Source organism: Sinohyriopsis cumingii, chromosome 9, assembly GCF_028554795.1.
Source record: "Sinohyriopsis cumingii isolate HCF-2022 chromosome 9, ASM2855479v2, whole genome shotgun sequence".
In the NCBI taxonomy this organism is placed as follows: domain Eukaryota; kingdom Metazoa; phylum Mollusca; class Bivalvia; order Unionida; family Unionidae; genus Sinohyriopsis; species Sinohyriopsis cumingii.
In genome coordinates this window covers 9125093-9145299 of record NC_142969.1, presented here as the reverse complement: position 1 = coordinate 9145299, position 20207 = coordinate 9125093, and the positions used below count along the sequence as shown (strand labels likewise).

General features: G+C 36.0%; 1 protein-coding gene across 1 annotated transcript in view; it reads right to left on the bottom strand.

Annotated features, from left to right (window-relative positions):
• Positions 1-20207, bottom strand: part of LOC149791251 (uncharacterized) — a 226430-nt gene that overhangs the window by 87512 nt on the left and 118711 nt on the right. Inside the window, exons 44-51 of the mRNA XM_089969727.1 lie at positions 18261-20040; positions 15813-15985; positions 13252-13406; positions 11427-11582; positions 9751-10047; positions 8165-8279; positions 7062-7223; positions 2617-2736 (exon numbers count right to left, since the gene is read on the bottom strand). Coding sequence (XP_089825853.1) covers positions 2617-2736; positions 7062-7223; positions 8165-8279; positions 9751-10047; positions 11427-11582; positions 13252-13406; positions 15813-15985; positions 18261-20040 — 2958 coding nt within the window. The remainder of the gene's footprint in view (positions 1-2616; positions 2737-7061; positions 7224-8164; positions 8280-9750; positions 10048-11426; positions 11583-13251; positions 13407-15812; positions 15986-18260; positions 20041-20207) is intronic.

The window sequence follows — 20207 nt, the reverse complement described above, 5'->3', positions numbered from 1 at the left end:
ACAAAGTTAAAACCTTAAGCCTTTGCAATTTGATATAACCTTGATTACAAGGTAAAAGGACTAAATGAGCATGTCACAGAATGAACTGTCTAAGCTTCATAATGATTCATGATGAGAATCTATCAAGAGTACAACCATAGCATGACACCAAATGCATATGACTGTGACCTTGACCCCAAGGTAAAAGGGACCAGCAACCATGTCATAGACTGAATTGTCATAGCTTCCAAACAATTTATGCCAAGTATGACAGGATTTTGAAAATACAAGCAAATGAAACTTTTAACCGAAACCTTGATGCAATGATTTCTATGACAGTGACCTTAAGGTAAAAGTTCAAAAGTGGCATATCACAGGAGGAACTGACTTAACTTGATCATGATTTGTGCCAATTTGAGAATATATTGAAGGGTTTATGAAATATATGCCAATAAAAAACTGCAACCAACCAAACATTGACTCACTGTTGATGCCGTAACTGGAAATGTGAATGCTATGGTTCACTTCCCACCAATGTGGGCTTGATAAAGAAACAAACAAAAAAATGTCGCAATGCAACTGTTCCATATATTTCATTGTACTAATACTTAACTAGCTTTTCTTCTAATTAGAAGCTGTGTCAGCAAAACTTAAAGTTTCAAAGAAAAAAAAAAAAAAAACCCCCAACAAATTCAGCAACTTTACAAAACTTCCGCTGAAATTCAAATTCAGAGTTACTTAAATTCTAGATTAACTTTTCACAAATTGCAATTTGTATAGAATTTTTAACAAGTCAATAATCATACTGTATGAACATGACAATGCAGTCCAATAATAGGAAAGAGTTACAAGAAACACACATCAGAATGTGACTATATAATTAAGGGAATATTTCAATATATATATATATATATATATATATATATATATATATATATATATATATATATATATATATATATATATATATTTTTTTTTCTAAGACAAAATTAAAACTATCTAGATATTAATCTCCAACATATTTCCAAAGATTAGCCATAGTCCTATTATATAAATATCCAAATAAAGAAATGCATCCTTTTATTATGATCTCATCTTTAATTTATCCATCATTGAAGTTCATAGAACAGTTTACTTATTTGAAAAATGACTGTCAGAATTCACAGATGCTTAAAACTTTCAGTCCCTGAGGCAAGCAAGTTAAGCCAGCACAAACAATTTTTCCAAACAAAAAGGTCATTTTAGTATACAAAATACGTTTTCAAAAATAATGCACTGGTTGATTTTTCTGAGGAAGATGAAGGAGTCGATGTATATCAAGATAATGCATTACATTATCTTCATGCCTTGAAAGTTTTAATGATATTTCTTTGTGATCTGCTAACAATTTTTGTAATTTTGCACTCTTAGATGCATTTACTCTACTTGTACAAGTGTAATTGTGAGGGATTCATTTCTTTAACTGACAACTCAATAGAGGAATACCCAAGATTACAAAATCCGAGTAGAGGAATGCTAAAAAATCAATGTGAAAGAAATTTCTGTTTGCATCTCATTAAACAAGAATGTGTCAAACAATTTAATTACTAAGACTTAATCAGTCTTAATCAAGTTGTTGTTCCTTCCTATTGGAATGTGTTGAACAATTACTAAGACTTAATCAGTCTTAATCAAGTTGTTGTTCCTTCCTATTGGAATGTGTTGAACAATTACTAAGACTTAATCAGTCTTAATCAAGTTGTTGTTCCTTCCTATTTGTATGTGTTGAACAATTACTATGACTTAATCAGTCTTAATCAAGTTGTTGTTCCTTCCTATTGGAACGTGTTGAACAATTAGTAAGACTTAATCAGTCTTAATCAAGTTGTTGTTCCTTCCTATTTGTATGTGTTGAACAATTACTATGACTTAATCAGTCTTAATCAAGTTGTTGTTCCTTCCTATTGGAATGTGTTGAACAATTACTAAGACTTAATCAGTCTTAATCAAGTTGTTGTTCCTTCCTATTGGAATGTGTTGAACAATTACTATGACTTAATCAGTCTTAATCAAGTTGTTGTTCCTTCCTATTGGAACGTGTTGAACAATTAGTAAGACTTAATCAATCTTAATCAAGTTGTTGTTCCTTCCCATTGGAACGTGTCAAACAATATAATTACTAAGACTGAATCAGAGTCTGTTTCCTTATCTGGCTCTATCTGTGTCAGCAGTCTTACAGTGAGAAAGTACCATCATTTCAAAGTGCATGGAACATCTGAACTTAAACCAAAAGCCTAGTTTATATTGACCAAATCGACATCATCATACAACATGGATTTTGCTTACGGCAAGAGTAATAAGATAACAACTTTGGTTCGAATTAATGCTATTGCATAATTTGAATGTATTAACAATTTATTTATGCATTTTCAGATGAACTGTCTGCATAAAATATGAAAATGAGCCATATATCAAGTGCTGTGGAATGGTTTCATGTCTGACTGGTAGGATATGAATGCCTTAAGAATGATGGCATCACCTGACTACCATGGAAATATGTTGTTTTATTTAAAGCGTAGAATTCTACAACTACTTCACTCAAGCAAAAAGCAACACTAGATATAATGACACAACAGTCAATTATCAGACGATGATTACTCTCTGAAGGTGTCTTCTTCTTCTTCTTGCGCTTTTTGGGTTTTTCCTTCACCTCGGGAGTGCTAGTAGTAGCTTGGGGCATCTCAGATTGTGCGGTAGCGGAGGGAGGGAGCCCCATGCCTGGAACAGCATTGGAAACTGAAGAAAGCAGAAGACATCCCAACACCCAAATACCTACTGAAACACCTTTGGGTATTTTTTCTACCAAAAATCACCTTGGAAATACACAGTAATATAGAATAAGATATAGAAACTGCCACAAAATAGTCATCAATTCAAACAATATTACATCAAGTTATAGAAGTATCATTTTCAAAGGAAAATGATTTCTTCTGGAAGTAACTTCAATGCAAGGAATGATGGAATTGCCTGTGTATCATTTCTTTGAACTGATAAAGCAATACATATGGTCAGAAAAAAAAAGCAATGTAATCAAAGACTAGATATGTCAAGCCCTTTTTTGATGCATAACATTACACATTACACGATACTATTGGGCAAACAAGAAAAATTAATTTGAAAATAACAGTTTCTGTAGTATTTCAGAGGTGATTTTTCTGTTTATTAACATTAAGAGACCAACAGTTGCTCGAACTGATGGAAACCAATATATGTTTCTACTTAAGACTGCCTTTTATCAGCAAGGCCTATGTTGTCCATGTACGATCTAAACCTCATGTAAACATACTTATTACATATGGACTCCCTAAGGCATAAAACAACAAGTTGAATATCATTACTTCTGAGTTTACTGACCATTTGAAAAGTTCAAAGATCAGAAGTAATTTGAGATAAAAGAACCACCATTTAGAAATAACTTTGTTATTGCATGCTGAAATAAAATTCTGAATGATGTGCTCATGTCTAGGCGTCTCCTAAAATGGACAGATTCCACAAATATTTTAGTCACTAAAAATCTGTCTAAGAAACTCAAAAGAATGTCAAGTTGAATGCAATCTATTCATCAACCTGAATGATCTCTTACCTTGTGTAATATGGCATAACTTGTACCTTGTGTAATATAGCATAACTTGTACCTTGTGTAATGTGGCTTAACTTGAACCATGTGTAATATAGCATAACTTGTACCTTGTGTAATGTGGCATAACTTGTACCTTGTGTAATATAGCATAACATGTAGCAATAAGGCATAACATGTACCTTGTGTAATATAGCATAACTTGTACCTTGTGTGATGTGGCATAACTTGTACTTTGTGTAATGTGGCATAACTTGTACCTTGCTGCAGTTCAATCCAATTCAAGCAGATGTTTGTAACATCTACTATTCGTTCATGTTTACTTGACTCATCAAAATGCAAGAAACCAGTGAGGCCAGGTATTCATGAATTGTTTGTCTGAGAGTGTCAATAGGAAAGTCACTTACAACACCTACTGCTTCCTGTTCTCAACAAATTAAATTTCCAACATCAAATGTATGTTGCCCATTTTACAAAGAGAAAAAAAACTGGCAATTAATGATTGATACTTTTAGATCTATGCAGTTTCCTTTTCAATCAAAATTTTATATTTTAAACAAATTTCTGAATTAGGTCAAAGAACCCTTGATTGCTACATTTTTCTGTGAAATATAAATGAGACACCATTCAATAAATTGTCATTTTTAAAATCCATTTTATAATTCTCCAACAGAGTTAAGCATTCTGTAGTGATCAGTAAATTTGTTTGAAAAACTCCAAGAAAACATCATTTGAAATATGAAACTCTGTTAAGATGTGCATTTTCATGCTCAAGGCAAGTGATGTTTTTAGAGAATCACAGTGGAATGATTCAAGGACAATATAAATACTTGGTCCCCCTCTTAGAAGACCTCCGTTACTGCAATGAAAATGTAGCCATTATAAAAGTCACTTTTGAGAGTGGGACTAACAGATGTTTTATTCTGCTGAAGTTAGCCATCATAATATAAAATTACAGATGTTTTATTCTGCTGAAGTTAGCCATCATAATATAAAATTACAGATGTTTTACTCTGCTGAAGTTAGCCATCATAATATAAAATTACAGACCTGTACATGAAAAGTTGGAAAGTATGGAAAAAAAAGACAGTCTTGAACAAAGAAATGAAGAATGATGTTAAGTGATATAAATTAAATGAAATCGTTGACACAATGTTCATACTATGGTAGACAAAAGCAGCTTTTCTTTCCTTGTGAAATGACATAAACTGGAGCAAACTTGTGAATTAGTTGCTAGTCATAAAAAATGGATGGCAAAGAATTTGATTAGTGATAAAAAAAAGAAAATAAAATTGTTGAAAATGAGTCATATGGAGTAATTTTTTTTTAAAAACAACATGACAATGGTTATAAATTTACATCAACACTGCTAATGCTATTCATGTTGAAAAAAAGAGAAGAAAAAGAATTAAAGATGCAATTCAACCATGCATATTTGTTGTAACTTAATATAAACTGCTGATGAAAAGGAACATGCTTAGAGATTTCACAACGTAGTGCATCTTCACTGTGTTTAATAGTGTTCAATGAGTAACTATAAACACCAACTTTAATTTTCCTGTCAGACTAACCAAAACTGTGACATTTAATTTGTTCACCCCATAATCAATAGGTTTGATTATCACCCTAAATCAGTGCTTTTGAACAAAACAGATACGGTCCTTCACCCTAGTGCAAGCCATCCAAAATGTTTGCATGAGGTCTATGATGTATAACCAATGCTATCATGCTATATATATATATATATATATATATATATAGTCATGTACTTTCACTGATGCTAATTTACATCTACATAAACATACCATATTTATTCAAACTAAGCTCACACTGGGAAACTTTTCCAAATTCTGGGTAAAGTTCAAATATAATTACACAACTGACTAAGACAATTTGATTCTGACAAAACTGCAAATTTATTAATTTTGTGTGGAACAAATTTTTGTGATAACTCTCAAATTTAGATGACATCATGAATGGTTGATGGTTTCACTAAAGATTTCTTGAATGTGTAAAATTAAAGTCTATACCAGAGACCTTAATTCCGAAACAAAGTGAATTTAAATTTAAAGACAATTTTTAATATATCTGAATATTTTTAACAAAATTTAGATCCTGGAATGGTTCTCAATTTGTTACAAGACTGTAACGGAAACAATAATTACAGTGTGAAACAACACAGCCTTTCAAACTCCATGAATACAAGTAATATTGAAAATGACAATGGTACAAAAGCAATGAAAATATCTACCTGCTTATAATTTGAGTCCAAATGCAAGCAAAATAAACCCTGATGTGCTGCTGCATAATGTGTCAGCAGATGAGGGTCTATGCTGTTTGTCCTACTGATAAGTCCCAATGAACTGAGTAGACTAAGATCTGCCAGTGCAGTCGGTAGTTGGACCCAACTAATAATATGGGAGTATATGTGGTAAGTAAATTCATAGTACATACATTATTTGTTTTTAAACAAGCATTTCTAGACAGGAAATTTACTGTTTAGCATGTGACTTCTGACTTTCGGTCACACAAACTGATTAAACCCTTGAAGAATTTTTTTGGGGTTGTCTTAAACAAGGGTATGTCAAATGGTTAGTTTTATTTTCTTTCTTTTAATGAAGAATTGGTGTAAATTTGAAACAATATGGTGCATGTATATTTTTAAAATTCAAATGCAAAGCATAAACTCCTGATGAATAATTCTCAAAACATTTTGAGCACACAACTTTAACGCTGAAAACTGATCCTAACACAAGGTGAATATTTCTAGTACCTTTATGTCAGGAACATTTACCAGGAGAGCAGAGATCTGATAATCTTTAAAGTCCAATAATGATATTTTAATAATAATTTTCCGTAATTTGGTTAGATGATTCACTGGTTGGTTTTAAGGTACTTCTTACACATTAGTGGTTATAGCATCCCAAGGAAAAGGGAGACAATGCCTTTTACATTATTGGTTATATCATCCCAAGTAAAAGGGAGATAATGCCATTTGCATGGACACTGAGACGTGGGCTGGTCTAAGCAGGTATCAGACCTGTGACCCTTGGATTACAAGTCCAACATTATACAAACTGAGCTACAGTGACTCCCTCATGAAGCTAAGCAATGACATCTTTAATATCAGTGTTTCAGAATGTTCATAGCTTATTTTACTGGTTGGTTTTATGGCATTATTAACACATTCTCTTTTCAGCATACTGAGGAAAGGGAAGCTAAATGCCTTTCCGGGGGACACACAGAGGTTGCCAAGATGGCTGTTCTTTATGTGCAAAAATTCTGGATGATCAAAGCTGTACTCTTGAGCAATGTTACAGGTTAAACAAGTTTTAGGAATGTAGGGCCTTCATTCTGAATATTTATAAAAACGATATAGCAATGTTAAAATTTATGTAAATAAACCAAGTGAATTGAATTAAACCTCTAAATTTTGAAGGATGCTAATGGTAACTACATTATTTACCTGGAGGGAAGTTTATTTGGGCCCCACCTGGAGGCACTTGACCACTTGCCATCCCTGGTGGGAACCCTGGCTGACCAGCAAAAGAGGGCTGGGGTCCACTAAATGATCCTGGGACTGGTAACCTCTGACCTGTGGGGTCAAAGGGGAATCTGGGGCCAGGACCTTCAAGAAAAGTTTTATTTCAAAATAATAACAGTTGGCTGTTAAAGAAAATGTTATTTTGCATTATTACCAAAAACTTAAAAGTGCTACTTAGCTGCATTGTGTCTCCCAAATATCCTCTGCAGACAGCATGATTCTAATGTCCATGTATACATTTTTTGCTTTCTTTAATTTTTCTGATGTTTAATAGTAGATAATATGCACAATTAATACAGTAGAATTTGTTTTATACAGAAAAGTCCAATTTTTAATATTTTGATTTATTTCTGCTGCAATAAGGAAACCTTGCACAATAAATCACGAAGCATACAAAATAAAATACTGAAGTTGATAAAGTAAATGCAGGAGTTCTGTAAAGAATAACAAATTAAAATTATAGTAAAATCACAAATATATGTGGGGGAATAAAATGTAGTTTTTGTCTTCTTTGTTTCTGTGGGTTTTAATGGCACTTTTAACACATCAGTGGCTTTATCATGTCATGGAAGTAGGAGCTAAGTGACAGTCCCAAGAAAACACAGAGGCAGCTGATGTGGGATGGCTTGGGTGGGTTTTGAAAATGGATTACGAGTCAGATGTTCTACAAAATGACCGTTACTGGTTTTTGATGTAAACTGATGATTTTGTGGAAATCAGATTTTGTGGGGTCACACGCTCTGCCTCAGCATTAAAATGAACAACCTCACATTATTGCGAATTTGATTCTGTGTACATTAATTACCCACATAAGAATCTACATTAAATCCTTAGTGAACACTTCTGATTTTACAACATTTAACTTTTGAGACTTATCGTAACTGTAACATTAGAATTTGTATACACCTTGTATATCTATTTTAACATTAATATAAATATTATGTGATGCTTGTTTAAATGTATGACTGAAGTTTTATATGTTTAGCAGTCTTGCAAAATTCAGAAAGCTGTGCCGTTTACAGTACCTGGTTTGTCTCCTGGTGGCAACCCTGGCCTTGGTGCATTAAATGGTGTTTGCATCACTCTTAATTTGTCCATCTGTTCTCTCTCCTGGTAAGTGTCACTGAATGGGTTGTTGTCCTGTTTAACAAAAGGTTACAAGAAATAAAAGTGAAGCAGAGAGCATTGTTTGCAAGTCTCACAGAAAATTAACAGTGAATAATTACGGGAAATAAAATAAAACCTTAAAAATTTAAACATGAATAACTCAAACATTTACATCACTTGGATGAGTTGCAAAGTTCAAGAAAATGTTTCATGTAAATCTCCATCAATACTCTAAAATCAATCATCTGAATACTGTAGAATGTCAGTTATGTGCGTGCTGGTAACTCAGACTGTCTACATTGTCCCAAAAAGTTAAATCCCCACCTGAATGAGAAAATTATCCAGATTAACAACTGTTTTGAACAAAAGTGTCATCTCCTGATGACTTTAAATAATCACAATTTTACCACACCATGAATAAATCAGACACACACATCATGGTTTTAATGAAACAAATTTTGCATCAAAGTACTAAGTACCTGTTCTGTTTTTTCATTGAACAGAACAAACATGAAATGTTATTAAATGCCTACTTAAGCCGAATGCTAGGTCACACATATAGTGGCTATATCCATTTCTCCTCTGATGAAGCTTTAAAAGACCCTTTCTACCCCAAAAACTAAAATCTCTCAAGACAGGTGGCTTCTTACAACAGGTCATAATGTTATATAATAAATTTGTGCACTGAGAATCTGGTCTCAAAAGACAGGTGATCTTTCGAGATAGCTTTGAGTGTATAATCTAACACAAACAAAACGACCCATTTTTTTTTCCAAGCCAATATTTTTTGACATTTGTTTCAAACACCATTCAAGTTTGTGACTGGGTTTCTGCTGTTGTTGCACAGAAGTCAATAGACCATTCTAACAATTAGGACCTTATATACTGTATATACTTACTTATAAGTTGAGTCGAACTTCAAACAACATAGACCCAGATCTGTTGGCACATAATACACAGGTAGTTTAGGGTCTGTTTTATTTCTTCTACTAATTACTCATAAAAAATTGCATAGACCCAGATCTGTCACCTCATTATGTACTGGCAGATCTGGGTCTGTGTAGTTTGCAGTCGGACTTTACTTATAATCAAGTTTTTGTTGTTATAGGGTTTAACGCCATTTTTCAGCACAAGATAGGCTATACATGGCATCCAGTATAAATGGTGGAGGACGAACCCGTGAAAACCCCAGAAAGAACCTTTGACTCACGAGAAGCTATTGGCAAGCTTTCCCACACTGGCCTCTTATCAAGTAGATATTATAATGTAATCTAAAGGAAGGCAGATCTTTCACTTGATGATGCAGCCTCATATTTATTTTTCTAATGCACCTGCCACCCACAACACAATTCCCACATGAACATTAATCCCTAACAAAAAGTTCTTAAAAATTCCTTCAATGAATATGAAAGAGGAAAATTCATGATGATTCCACAAAATATGAGCACATCTGTTCTAAAGAAAATGCTTCAAGTTAGAATGTATATAACTCAACAAGTCATACCACAAGCAAAGTCTGATGTGGTCTGGGTGGGGTTGGCTGTTGAGGCCCCTGCTGCTGGCCCATGATGGCAAGTCGTCGCTGCATGTAGGAGTCGTACTCCTGTCTGGCACTGGCCGTCAAACGCACTGAACCTTGATTTCCTGGTGCCATTCCCTGAGGAGCAGGTGGCCTAGTCATTGGTAGCTGCATGCTAGGGGAGGTCATTTGTGTATTGGGTGGGAATGAAACAGTAGCAGAGGGTAGCACCTCACTTCCAGTAGGCAAGTTTTGGGAAGACACCTGTTGAGCAAATCTCTCCTGTAAGAAAATTGGTTCCCTGATCAGCAATTATAAAATTTCATAATAGTTGGATTAAAAATATGTACTATACAACTTGTTGCAGAAACAGTTTTGCCATGAGTTTTTCATGAACTAGAAATTGTATTTGCTATTAAACATTTGTCAGTGTTTTGTGTTTAGAGTAATAACAAATACTGAAATCGTCCATTAACCTTTAAACAGCTTCAATAAGAATTAAACCAATGGTTCTTAAACTTTCTGCATCTGTAGTCCCCTTCCAGGTTTTCCATGTAAGGCTAATATATCACTACAACAATCCCATGGGTCACAAATTATATGTGACCTATGGCTTGAGAATCTATCAATTAAACTTTTCCCCATTTTCCTTTGTTACTTGAATAATAACCTTTACATATCAGCCAGTTCTGACAGTAATTCAGAAAGCTATTTCATTCCACCATGAACCCTGATGTTTGCAATGTATTATCAGAACTGTCAGAAAACTTTACACACAGCTCTGCCTCAGGGTATTTCAATAGATGTGAATCATTTTCTGTGCTAATTAATCTACCCATTGATGAAAACTGCCACTAAGAACACCTCAGAATAATTAAATAGATTGCAAACCATTTACTGGGCTAATTAATCTACCCACTGAAAAAAAAAAACTACCACTTAGAATACCTCAGAATATTTCAATACATGTGAATGATTTACTGCGGTAATTAATCTTCCCACTGAAGGAAAACTACAACATACAATAACTCAGAATAATTCACTAGATATGAATGATTTACTGGGCTAATTAATCAACCCACTGAAGAAAAACTACCACTTAGAATACCTCAGAATAATTAAACAGATGTGAATGATTTACTGGGCTAATTAATCTACCCACTGAAGAAAAACTACCACTTAGAACACCTCAGAATAATTCAACAGATGTGAACGATTTACTGGGCTAATTAAACTACCCACTGAAGAAAAACTACCATTTAGAACACCTCAGAATAATTCAACAGCTGTGAACGATTTACTGGGCTAAATAATCTAACCACTGAAGAAGAACTACCACTTAGAATACCATAGAATAATTCAACAGATGTGAATGATTTACTGGGCTGATTAATCAACCCAATGAAGAAAAACTACCACTTAGAATACCTAAGAATAATTCAACAGATGTGAATGATCTACTGGGCTAATTAATCAACCCACTGAAGAAAAACTACCACTTAGAATACCTAAGAATAATTCAACAGATGTGAATGATTTACTGGGCTAATTAATCAACCCATTGAAGAAAAACTACCACTTAGAATATTCAACAGATGTAAACCAAGAGGCTTCAAGTGATTTATTCAAGAAGTCATACTTGGTACCATCTAGCCCTCTACCTGCTGTTTGCTGTTATAATCCTGCACAGTCATCTGGTGCTGTCGATGCTGTTTCCGGATCTGCTCCATCTGCTTCTGGAACATAGACTGTGTCTGTGTTGCTTTCTCTAGCTCTTCCTGGTCATGGGCAGGCAACTCCTGCCCATTCTTTTTGGCCTGTAACAATCATTAGCACGAAAATTGTAAGTATTATATGGCTATCATTGATGTTGACAAAATAAATTATAAAATTAAATGGTACTATCCAACTGGAAAATGGCCAAGACAAAAGGTTAAGTTGAGTGTACAGAGTTCATTCATCTGTGAATTAACAGTTGAAATGAATGGTTCATACATGTATACAAAACTGATATGGTTATCTATTTTCATTTCTGTATTAATGGCACATGGGTGGGAAAATCAGTAAACAAAATCAGGATCTGAAATTTCAACCCATTATGTACTTCAGTCTATACTCTTCCTTGAAACCTCTACCTTAACTATCAACATACTGTGTATGGTATACTCAGTTATTTTTACTCCAACTGTGAACTGCACAGACCCAGATCTGCTATCATGTAATTTGTTGACTGATAAGGGTTTATGCTGCTTGTTAGGAGTAATCAGTAAAATTGACAACACATACCCTGATCTGCTGGCACATTATGCATCAACACATCAGGGTACATGTTGTTTGCAGTTTGAATGGACTTGTAAGCAAGTATATACAGCAACAGATACTCAGAATAATGTTAATTCACTATTATTTGTGGGATACCAATTTATGTGGATTTCATACTGTGACGATCTCAGTCCATCTGTCTGTCTGTCATTACATCTCCTCCCACAACTGTTGAAAGATGTTTGCAAAACCTTGCTGCAATAGTTCTCCCTTTACATAATGTGGTGCAATATATATTTAGTTTCTAGCACCTTCAAATGCCATGGGGAAGGAAGGAGACAAACATTCAAAAGGTGAAGAAAGTGCAATTAATGCTGCAAAATATTTCAATAGAATCTTATAAATGCAACTGACAATCAAGGGTAGGATTTGTCAAACATTTGAAGACAAAGTCAGATATGCAGGTGTCAACGGCCCCTATGTCTATCCTTACACCCAGGGGCTTAACTAATAAGCCATAACTTTGAAACCATCATAATCTCCACCTTACAGCAGTATGTTCGATTACAATTATTAACAATTTATTGATGATTTCAGACATACAACTATTAATGGTTCCAGGGTATATACCTATCCTCCCTGACAAGGAACCTTGCTCCTGGGACATAACTTGGAACTACGAGATCCCCACATCATAATCTTATGTATAATATATTATATATATACTAGACATGCAAAGTGTGTGTGTGTGTGTGATTTGGATTTTCAATGTAGCTTTAAAAAAAATTCAGTCATATTGCTATGATGTCTGTAGTGTGGCAGTTTATAGTGATGTCTAGCACTGGGGCATCATGCCGCAGACATGCAGCATGATGTCCCACCCAGTCACATTATCCTGACACCAGGCTGACCAGTCCTAACACTAACCTCTTAATGCTGAATGCCAAGCAAGGCAATTGCTAGTACCATTTTTATAAGTCTTTGGTATGACTCTGCCAGGGTTCGAACCTGTGACCTCCTGCATCCAAGACATGTAAAAATAAATTCAGATGTGTCAATGATATAGACCACCCCAGTCTTTCCTTTAAAATAATAAACAAAGACAAAACTTCAGTTGAATTTGTTACTGCAAAACCGTGAAATGTGTTTCTACAAAAATATTTGTTTTGTACAATTCATCATCTTTTTATCATTGTCATCAAGTATTACAATTTTAAAATTTACCTGTCTATTCCTTGCATTAATGGTTTTCTTTGTTCTCTTCTGCTTGTTGATCTGCTGTTCTAGGAACTTCATTTGCATATCAAGGAATTCACTATGTTTGACCAGCCAGAGTTCATACTGCTGATGTTGACGCTCAGCCTCTGGACCTGTCTCACCTGCAAAGAACATGAATAATAAACCCAAATGTGTTGGAGAACACTTAACAATTAACAGACCCAAGTGTGTCTGAGATCACTGACATAAATAATAGACTCAATGAGCCTCATATCACTGACATGAATAATAGAAACCAATCAGCCTGAGATAATGAATAACAGACTCAAATAAGACTGAGATTACTGACATGAATAACAGACCCAATCAACCTGAGATTATAACAGATTCAAATGAGCCTTATGTCAGTGACATGATTAATAGACCCAATCAGCCTGAGATAACGAATAACAGACTCAAAAAAGACTGAGATTACTGACATGAATAATAGACCCAAAACAGCCTGAAATCACTGTCATGAATAACAGACCCAATCAGCCTGAGATTATAACAGATTCAAATGTGCCTGAGATCACCGACAGGATTAATTGACACATTCAGCCTGACATTAAGAATAAGACTCAAATAAGCCTGAGATTACTGACATGAATAATGACCCAATCAGCCCAATTCCCTATACTAGGATGATTTCTGTCTACTTAATTGGCATAAAATTGAAATTCCCTATACTAGGATAAATTCTGTCTGCCTAATTGGTATAAAATCGAAATTCCCTATACCAGGATGATTTATGTCTGCCTAATTGGCATAAAATTTAAATTCCCTATACCATGATGATTTTTGTCTGCCTAATTGGCATAAAATTGAAATTCCCTATACCAGAATGATTTCTGTCTGCCCAATTGGCATACAATTGAAATTCCCTATACCAGGATGATTTATGTCTGCCTAATTGGCATAAAATTGAAATTCCCTATACCATGATGATTTTTGTCTGCCTAATTGGCATAAAATTGAAATTCCCTATACCAGAATGATTTCTGTCTGCCCAATTGGCATACAATTGAAATTCCCTATACCAGGATGATTTATGTCTGCCTAATTGGCATAAAATTGAAATTCCCTATACCACGACGATTTGTCTGCCTAACTGGCATAAAACTGAAATTCCCTATACCAGGAAAATTTTGGTCTGTCTAATTGGCATAAAATTGAAATTCATTACACCATGATGATTTATGACTGCCTAATTGGCATAAAATGGACATTCATTATCCCAGGATGATTTATGTCTGCCTAATTGGCATAAAATTGAAATTCCCTATACCAGGATAATTTCTGTCAACCTAATTGGCATAAAATTGAAATTCCCTATACCAGGATGATTTATGTCTGCCTAATTGACATAAAATTGAAATTCTTTATACCAGGATGATTTGTCTGCCTAATTGGCACAAAATTGAAATTCCCTATACCAGGATGATTTCTGTCTGCCTAATTGGCACAAAATTGAAATTCCCTATAACAGGATGATTTCTGTCAGCCTAATTGGCATACAATTGAAATTCATTATACCAGGATGAATTCTGTCTGCCTAATTGGCTTTAAATTGAAATTCATTATACCAGGATAATTTCTGTCTGCCTAATTGGCATAAAATTGAAATTCCCTATACCAGGATATCAAATACTTGTGTCAATCATATATGCAATGGAATATTATTTTCAAGCCACACCAAGTACTCATGTCATATATGTGCAATGAACATCATTTTCAAGTCATACCCAGTACTTGTGTCAATCATATGTATAGTAGAACATCATTTTCATGTCATACCAAGTACTTGTGTCAATCATATGTACAGTGGAACATAATTTTCATGTCATACGAAGTACTTGTGTCAATCATATGTACAGTGGAACATCCTTTTCTATTCATACCAAGTACTTGTGTCAATCATATATACAGTGGAACATTATGCTCATGTCATACAAAGTACTTGTGTCAATCATTTATGCAATGGAACATTGTGCTCATGTCATAACCAGTACTTGTGCCAATCATTTATGCAACGGAATATTATTTTCAAGCCACACCAAGTACTCATGTCATATATGTGCAATGAACATCATTTTCAAGTCATACCCACTACTTGTGTCATACTTACATGCAATGGAATATTATTTTCATATCATACCAAGTACTTGTGTCAATCATATATACAGTGGAACATCATTTTCAAGTACTCATTATAATTTTATGCAATGAAACATTATTTTCAAGTTATAATAGGTACTTGTTTCATACTTTTATGCATCCACAGTAATACAATGGTCATCTAGTAAGTGACAAAACATAACATGTTGACCTACTGATTACTTGAAAGCAAGGACCAGAAACATGATTGTATTTATACACACATCTGGATGGCAGCCTGACATGGGGAGTAAGCAGTGGTTGGTTTAGTTACGCCGATGCATGCACTAGACCTGTGAATTCAGAATTCCACACTGATCCTGAAAATTGTCATGCCTCAAGGTAAACTGCATCAATATCAGTAGCTTTACCTGGTGCAGGTGGTTTGGGAGGGGGTGTGGTTGGAATAGGCCCCACTGGTCCCGGCTGCATCCCTGGGGGAAACTGTTGACCTGGGAAAGGTCCAGCTGGTCTCATCTGTCCTGGTGGACGGGGACCAAACCCTGGCATTTCTGGTGGAACAAACATTCCCTGCCCTGGTGGTCTGTATGTAGCATACCAGAGAATGCATCAATATAAAAGCATGCAATATATTTATGAGAATATGTAAAAATGTGGTACAAGAGAGAAAATTGTTTATACTTCATAATATTTAATTGGTTAACAAAAAATGTTTGATACACCTGGCAAAATTAACACATAACCAGGTTAAGGGTCAGTATGGAATACATATGTACCAATGAATGAAATTATAAAACAGAATAAACCCCTCTTGTAAGACAAAAGCCAAAGGCTTAATTAACTGATGACAAGGAGAGATTAACTCAAAAACAGAATGTCATTGGCTGCACTACAGTGAACAGATGATGGCGTGGTCCATCGCTTTTAATAACTTTTACATTAAAAAAGCAGCAATCAACATGAAACCCATTATAATGACAATCAAACCTGGAAACAACAATCACTTATTAAAAACAAAAACCTCATTTACTCCAAGCATTACAGACTGACTCCACTGACAAAATACTTGACCATTACAGCGAAGCCATTAAGGAAAGTTTCGAATGACATTATCGAGTTATGCAGCGTTTTGCCAATAAACAAAGAAACAATACTAATCTATGAATTCACAATGTACATCATTGACTACTATTTAAATAAGGAATAATTATTAATTGCAATATGAAATTTACATCACTTAAGCACTGCAACGGCAGTAAGTGACAATTACTTTAGTCCGGTTTATAGTCTGCATTATGTGATACTACCCGCATGATCTGTAGGTTTTAGAAAACTGGTAGCCTGACTAAACTTTTGATAAATAAAAAGGTCTGTGTGTTTATGTTTTTGTGATGCAGTTGTTCACTGCAGACCCTTCTAACTGGTCAGTGTTACAAAGGATTAAAAAAGTTCAGTGGTATTAATCTGTTTTGCGATGCGGTCATTCACAGCAGTACTAAATCGCTTATTCTGTCTAAAATTCATGGTCGCTGGTCCCATTCTGCAGGTGGTTGCTCATAACAGAGCATATATATAATATGACTGATCTATGCATGATAAAAGGGATCATAATTTACAGGTGGTTGCTCAAGACAGGTTTTACTGTACCATGATAATTATGCCCTTTGTTTCAAAACAGGGAAATTGAATAAATTCCACCTGCATAAAAGCTAGTGGTCACAACTGTATGTCAAGTAAACTCAATTAAATTGATCAATCAAAGACTGCTATTATGCTATTAAAGTATTTCAGATTAATCTGTGATAAGCAAGTATTTAGCAAATGCTTACAATGAATTCAAAGAATCAATACAACAAGAACAAATAAGAGTTTTAAAAAAAAACATAACCTAGCTTTACTCTGAATCAACAATAACGTTAGAATGTATTCGCATTCATAAACAAAATGCAATGTTTTGCTGGTACACGTGACGTATTGAACTGCTTTAACAATCTGAGTCATACTGCTATGTCTGCAGTGTGATATCGAGTACTTCAGCATCATGCCGCAGACATACCACAGCATGTCCCACCCAGTCATTTTATCCTGACACTAGGCCAACCAGTCCTAACACTAACGTCTTAATGCTAAGTGCCAAACAAGGCAGCTGCTAGTACCATTTTTATAAGTCTCTCACACGACTCGGCCTGGGTTGAAACCTGCAACCTCCCACATCTGAGGTGGATGCTCTAAGCACTTAGGCCACAAGAGCACCTTTTTTTAGTAACATGTTAATGATCTTTTAATTATCATGGTACAGTAAAACTCTCGTATAACTTGGCCAGGATTCAAACCTGAGACCTCCCTTCCAGCGTGCCTCTATTAGTAACATTTTAATGATCATTTAAAGTTTGGTTATCTTGAAAATAAAGGTAATTTATACAGCAAAGGAAACAAGCTATTTATTGACTATTACTCCCAATGTGATTATTAAATGAGATTCAACCATTTACATACTTCTCTCTCTCTCTCTCTCTATCTCATTTAACTGTTAATGTCCAACCCTAAGATTAATTTTTCATAGATATCGCAGTAACTTTCGCCCTCACATTTGCCGTAGTTTTTCTTTTTGGATCCCATTTTGCACATGTTATGGAGAGGGAAGTGAATGGAACATATTTTCAACTAAAACTAACTAATAACTGATTTGTGGGTCTAATTTTGTCCCCCCCATCGAAAGTTGCTAAAAATCGACTCATTTAGAATGTATGCCAGCCAGGGCCACTGGCTAAGTTCCTTGTTTGATTTCTAAAACTCTATTAAGACACAAGTAAAGGCTTCATTGACCACCAGAATAAGCAAATCAAAATACATCTGACCTTTGCATTCCAGAAGGCATTCCTGGGATCACTGGTGGCAGGGCAGGTCGTGGTCCTTGACCCTGCATCATGACCTCCATAGAGTCTCGTCGGTTCATCATTGCTCTCTGTTCTGCCTGTCTCTGCTGCTGTTCTTGTCTCTCTTGGTCTAGCAGGTCCTGAATGAGAAGGGGTTGATCTTCCAAAAGGGGTGGCCTATCTTGTGGTGCAGCTGCAGCTGTCCCTGTTGGAGCCCCTGGTGACATCACAGGATGGACAGGTCGTTGGCCTTGCATTCTCATTACCATGAAATGCTGTCCCTGTGGTGTTGGTGGTCTTGGCCCACCAGGTCGTGGCATCTGCATAGCTTGATACATTGTTGGAGAAGGGAGTTGCTGCCCTTGATGTCCAGGTGAACCCAAAGGTGGTGCACCTGGTTGTGCTAGCATGCGAACCTGCAAATCAGCTGTTGTGGCATGTGGATCTGGCATCCTAACTTGTGCAGGATGCTGTGCAGATGGCATTTCTCCTACCAAGGACATAGGCATCTGTCCTGGACTTGGTTGTTGGGAAGTTAATGGTTGCCGCATAGGTATCATTCCTCCAGGACCCACTGGACGTGGAACTGCTTGACCAGCTTGCCCAACTGCAGTCTGTCCATAAGGTATACTGCCTGGGTTTGGGGTCAATGTAGATCCCCTCAGAGGAGGTCCTTGCATGAAAGGTTGTTGACCATAGGGTCCTTGCATATACTGGTTGGTGGGTGGCATTGGTCCTCGAACTGGGCGCTGCTGTGGAATAGCTGGAGGAGTATGTCCTGGGCTTTGTGAGGCAGTCATAGGGGAACCTTGGGGTCCCATCTGAGGCCCATACTGGGGTTGAGCCCCTCCAGCTACTGGGAGGGAGAAAGGAGATTGAGTCCTGCTTGGTACACTGGTATATGGAGACTGGGGTGTTGATGTAGGTGTGGTATTGTATGGTGACTGTCCAGATGTGACTGGAGGTGAGAAGGGGGACAGCTGTTGAGACTGAGAGAAAGGAGACTGTTGCTGACTATATGCTGAATCCCCGGGGGTCCTGGGTGAGGGAAGGCTCTTTGGAGAAGGTTGGATCTTAGGAGATGGAATCCCTGTTGATCCTGGCTGCTGCTGATATGGAGCTGAGGGGGAAGGCTGTTTTCCACCTTGAGAGCCAGGGTATCCCAAATGTAGTGTAGATGGCTTTGCTGACCCATATGGGGGCTTTGGCCCAATCATAAAGTTTGAGTCCTGTGCAGATGTAGGAGTCATTGGTGTTCCTGGTGTGGTGGGAGTCCGACTTGGTGTGTAGCTTTCCCTGTCTACCTCACCACTATCTGACTTCACTGATTGCTGTCTTTCTAAGGGACGTCTTTCCGAAACTTGAAGCAATGCTGCAATGTGACTCATTCCAGTTTCTGCTGATGTTTTTTTCACATCCTCTACATCCTTTGCTTCATCGGCTTGTCGTTCTATCTGCTTCCTCTGGCTGAACTCTAAGAATTTAGCCTGGAAATCACCAACACTGCTTGGTTTGGACACTGCCTCCATTTTGACAGGCTCTGCCCTTTCTTCCCCAGAAGAACCAGCCTTGACATTCTGCCTGTCAGTAAGAGGTGGTTCATCGTCTGTAGATGTTTTCTGATTCATTGTTTCCTTGTCTTCTTCTGTTACTTCATTTCTACTGTCCTCTTCCAGGTCATCAAAAATGGTCTTTCCTTCAGAATTCGGAAGGTCAAGTTCAGGATCCGCATACTTTAGGATGTCAAAAGTCCCATCTTCACCTGTCAAAAAATGTAGAAATAATAATATAAATAATAATAATAATAATAATAATAATGATGATGATGATGATGATGATGGTGATGATGATGATGATGATGCTTAAAAGCACAAGTTAAACATGGTTGGAATCATGAAAACACATGATTTTGTTTCACACCAAATAAAT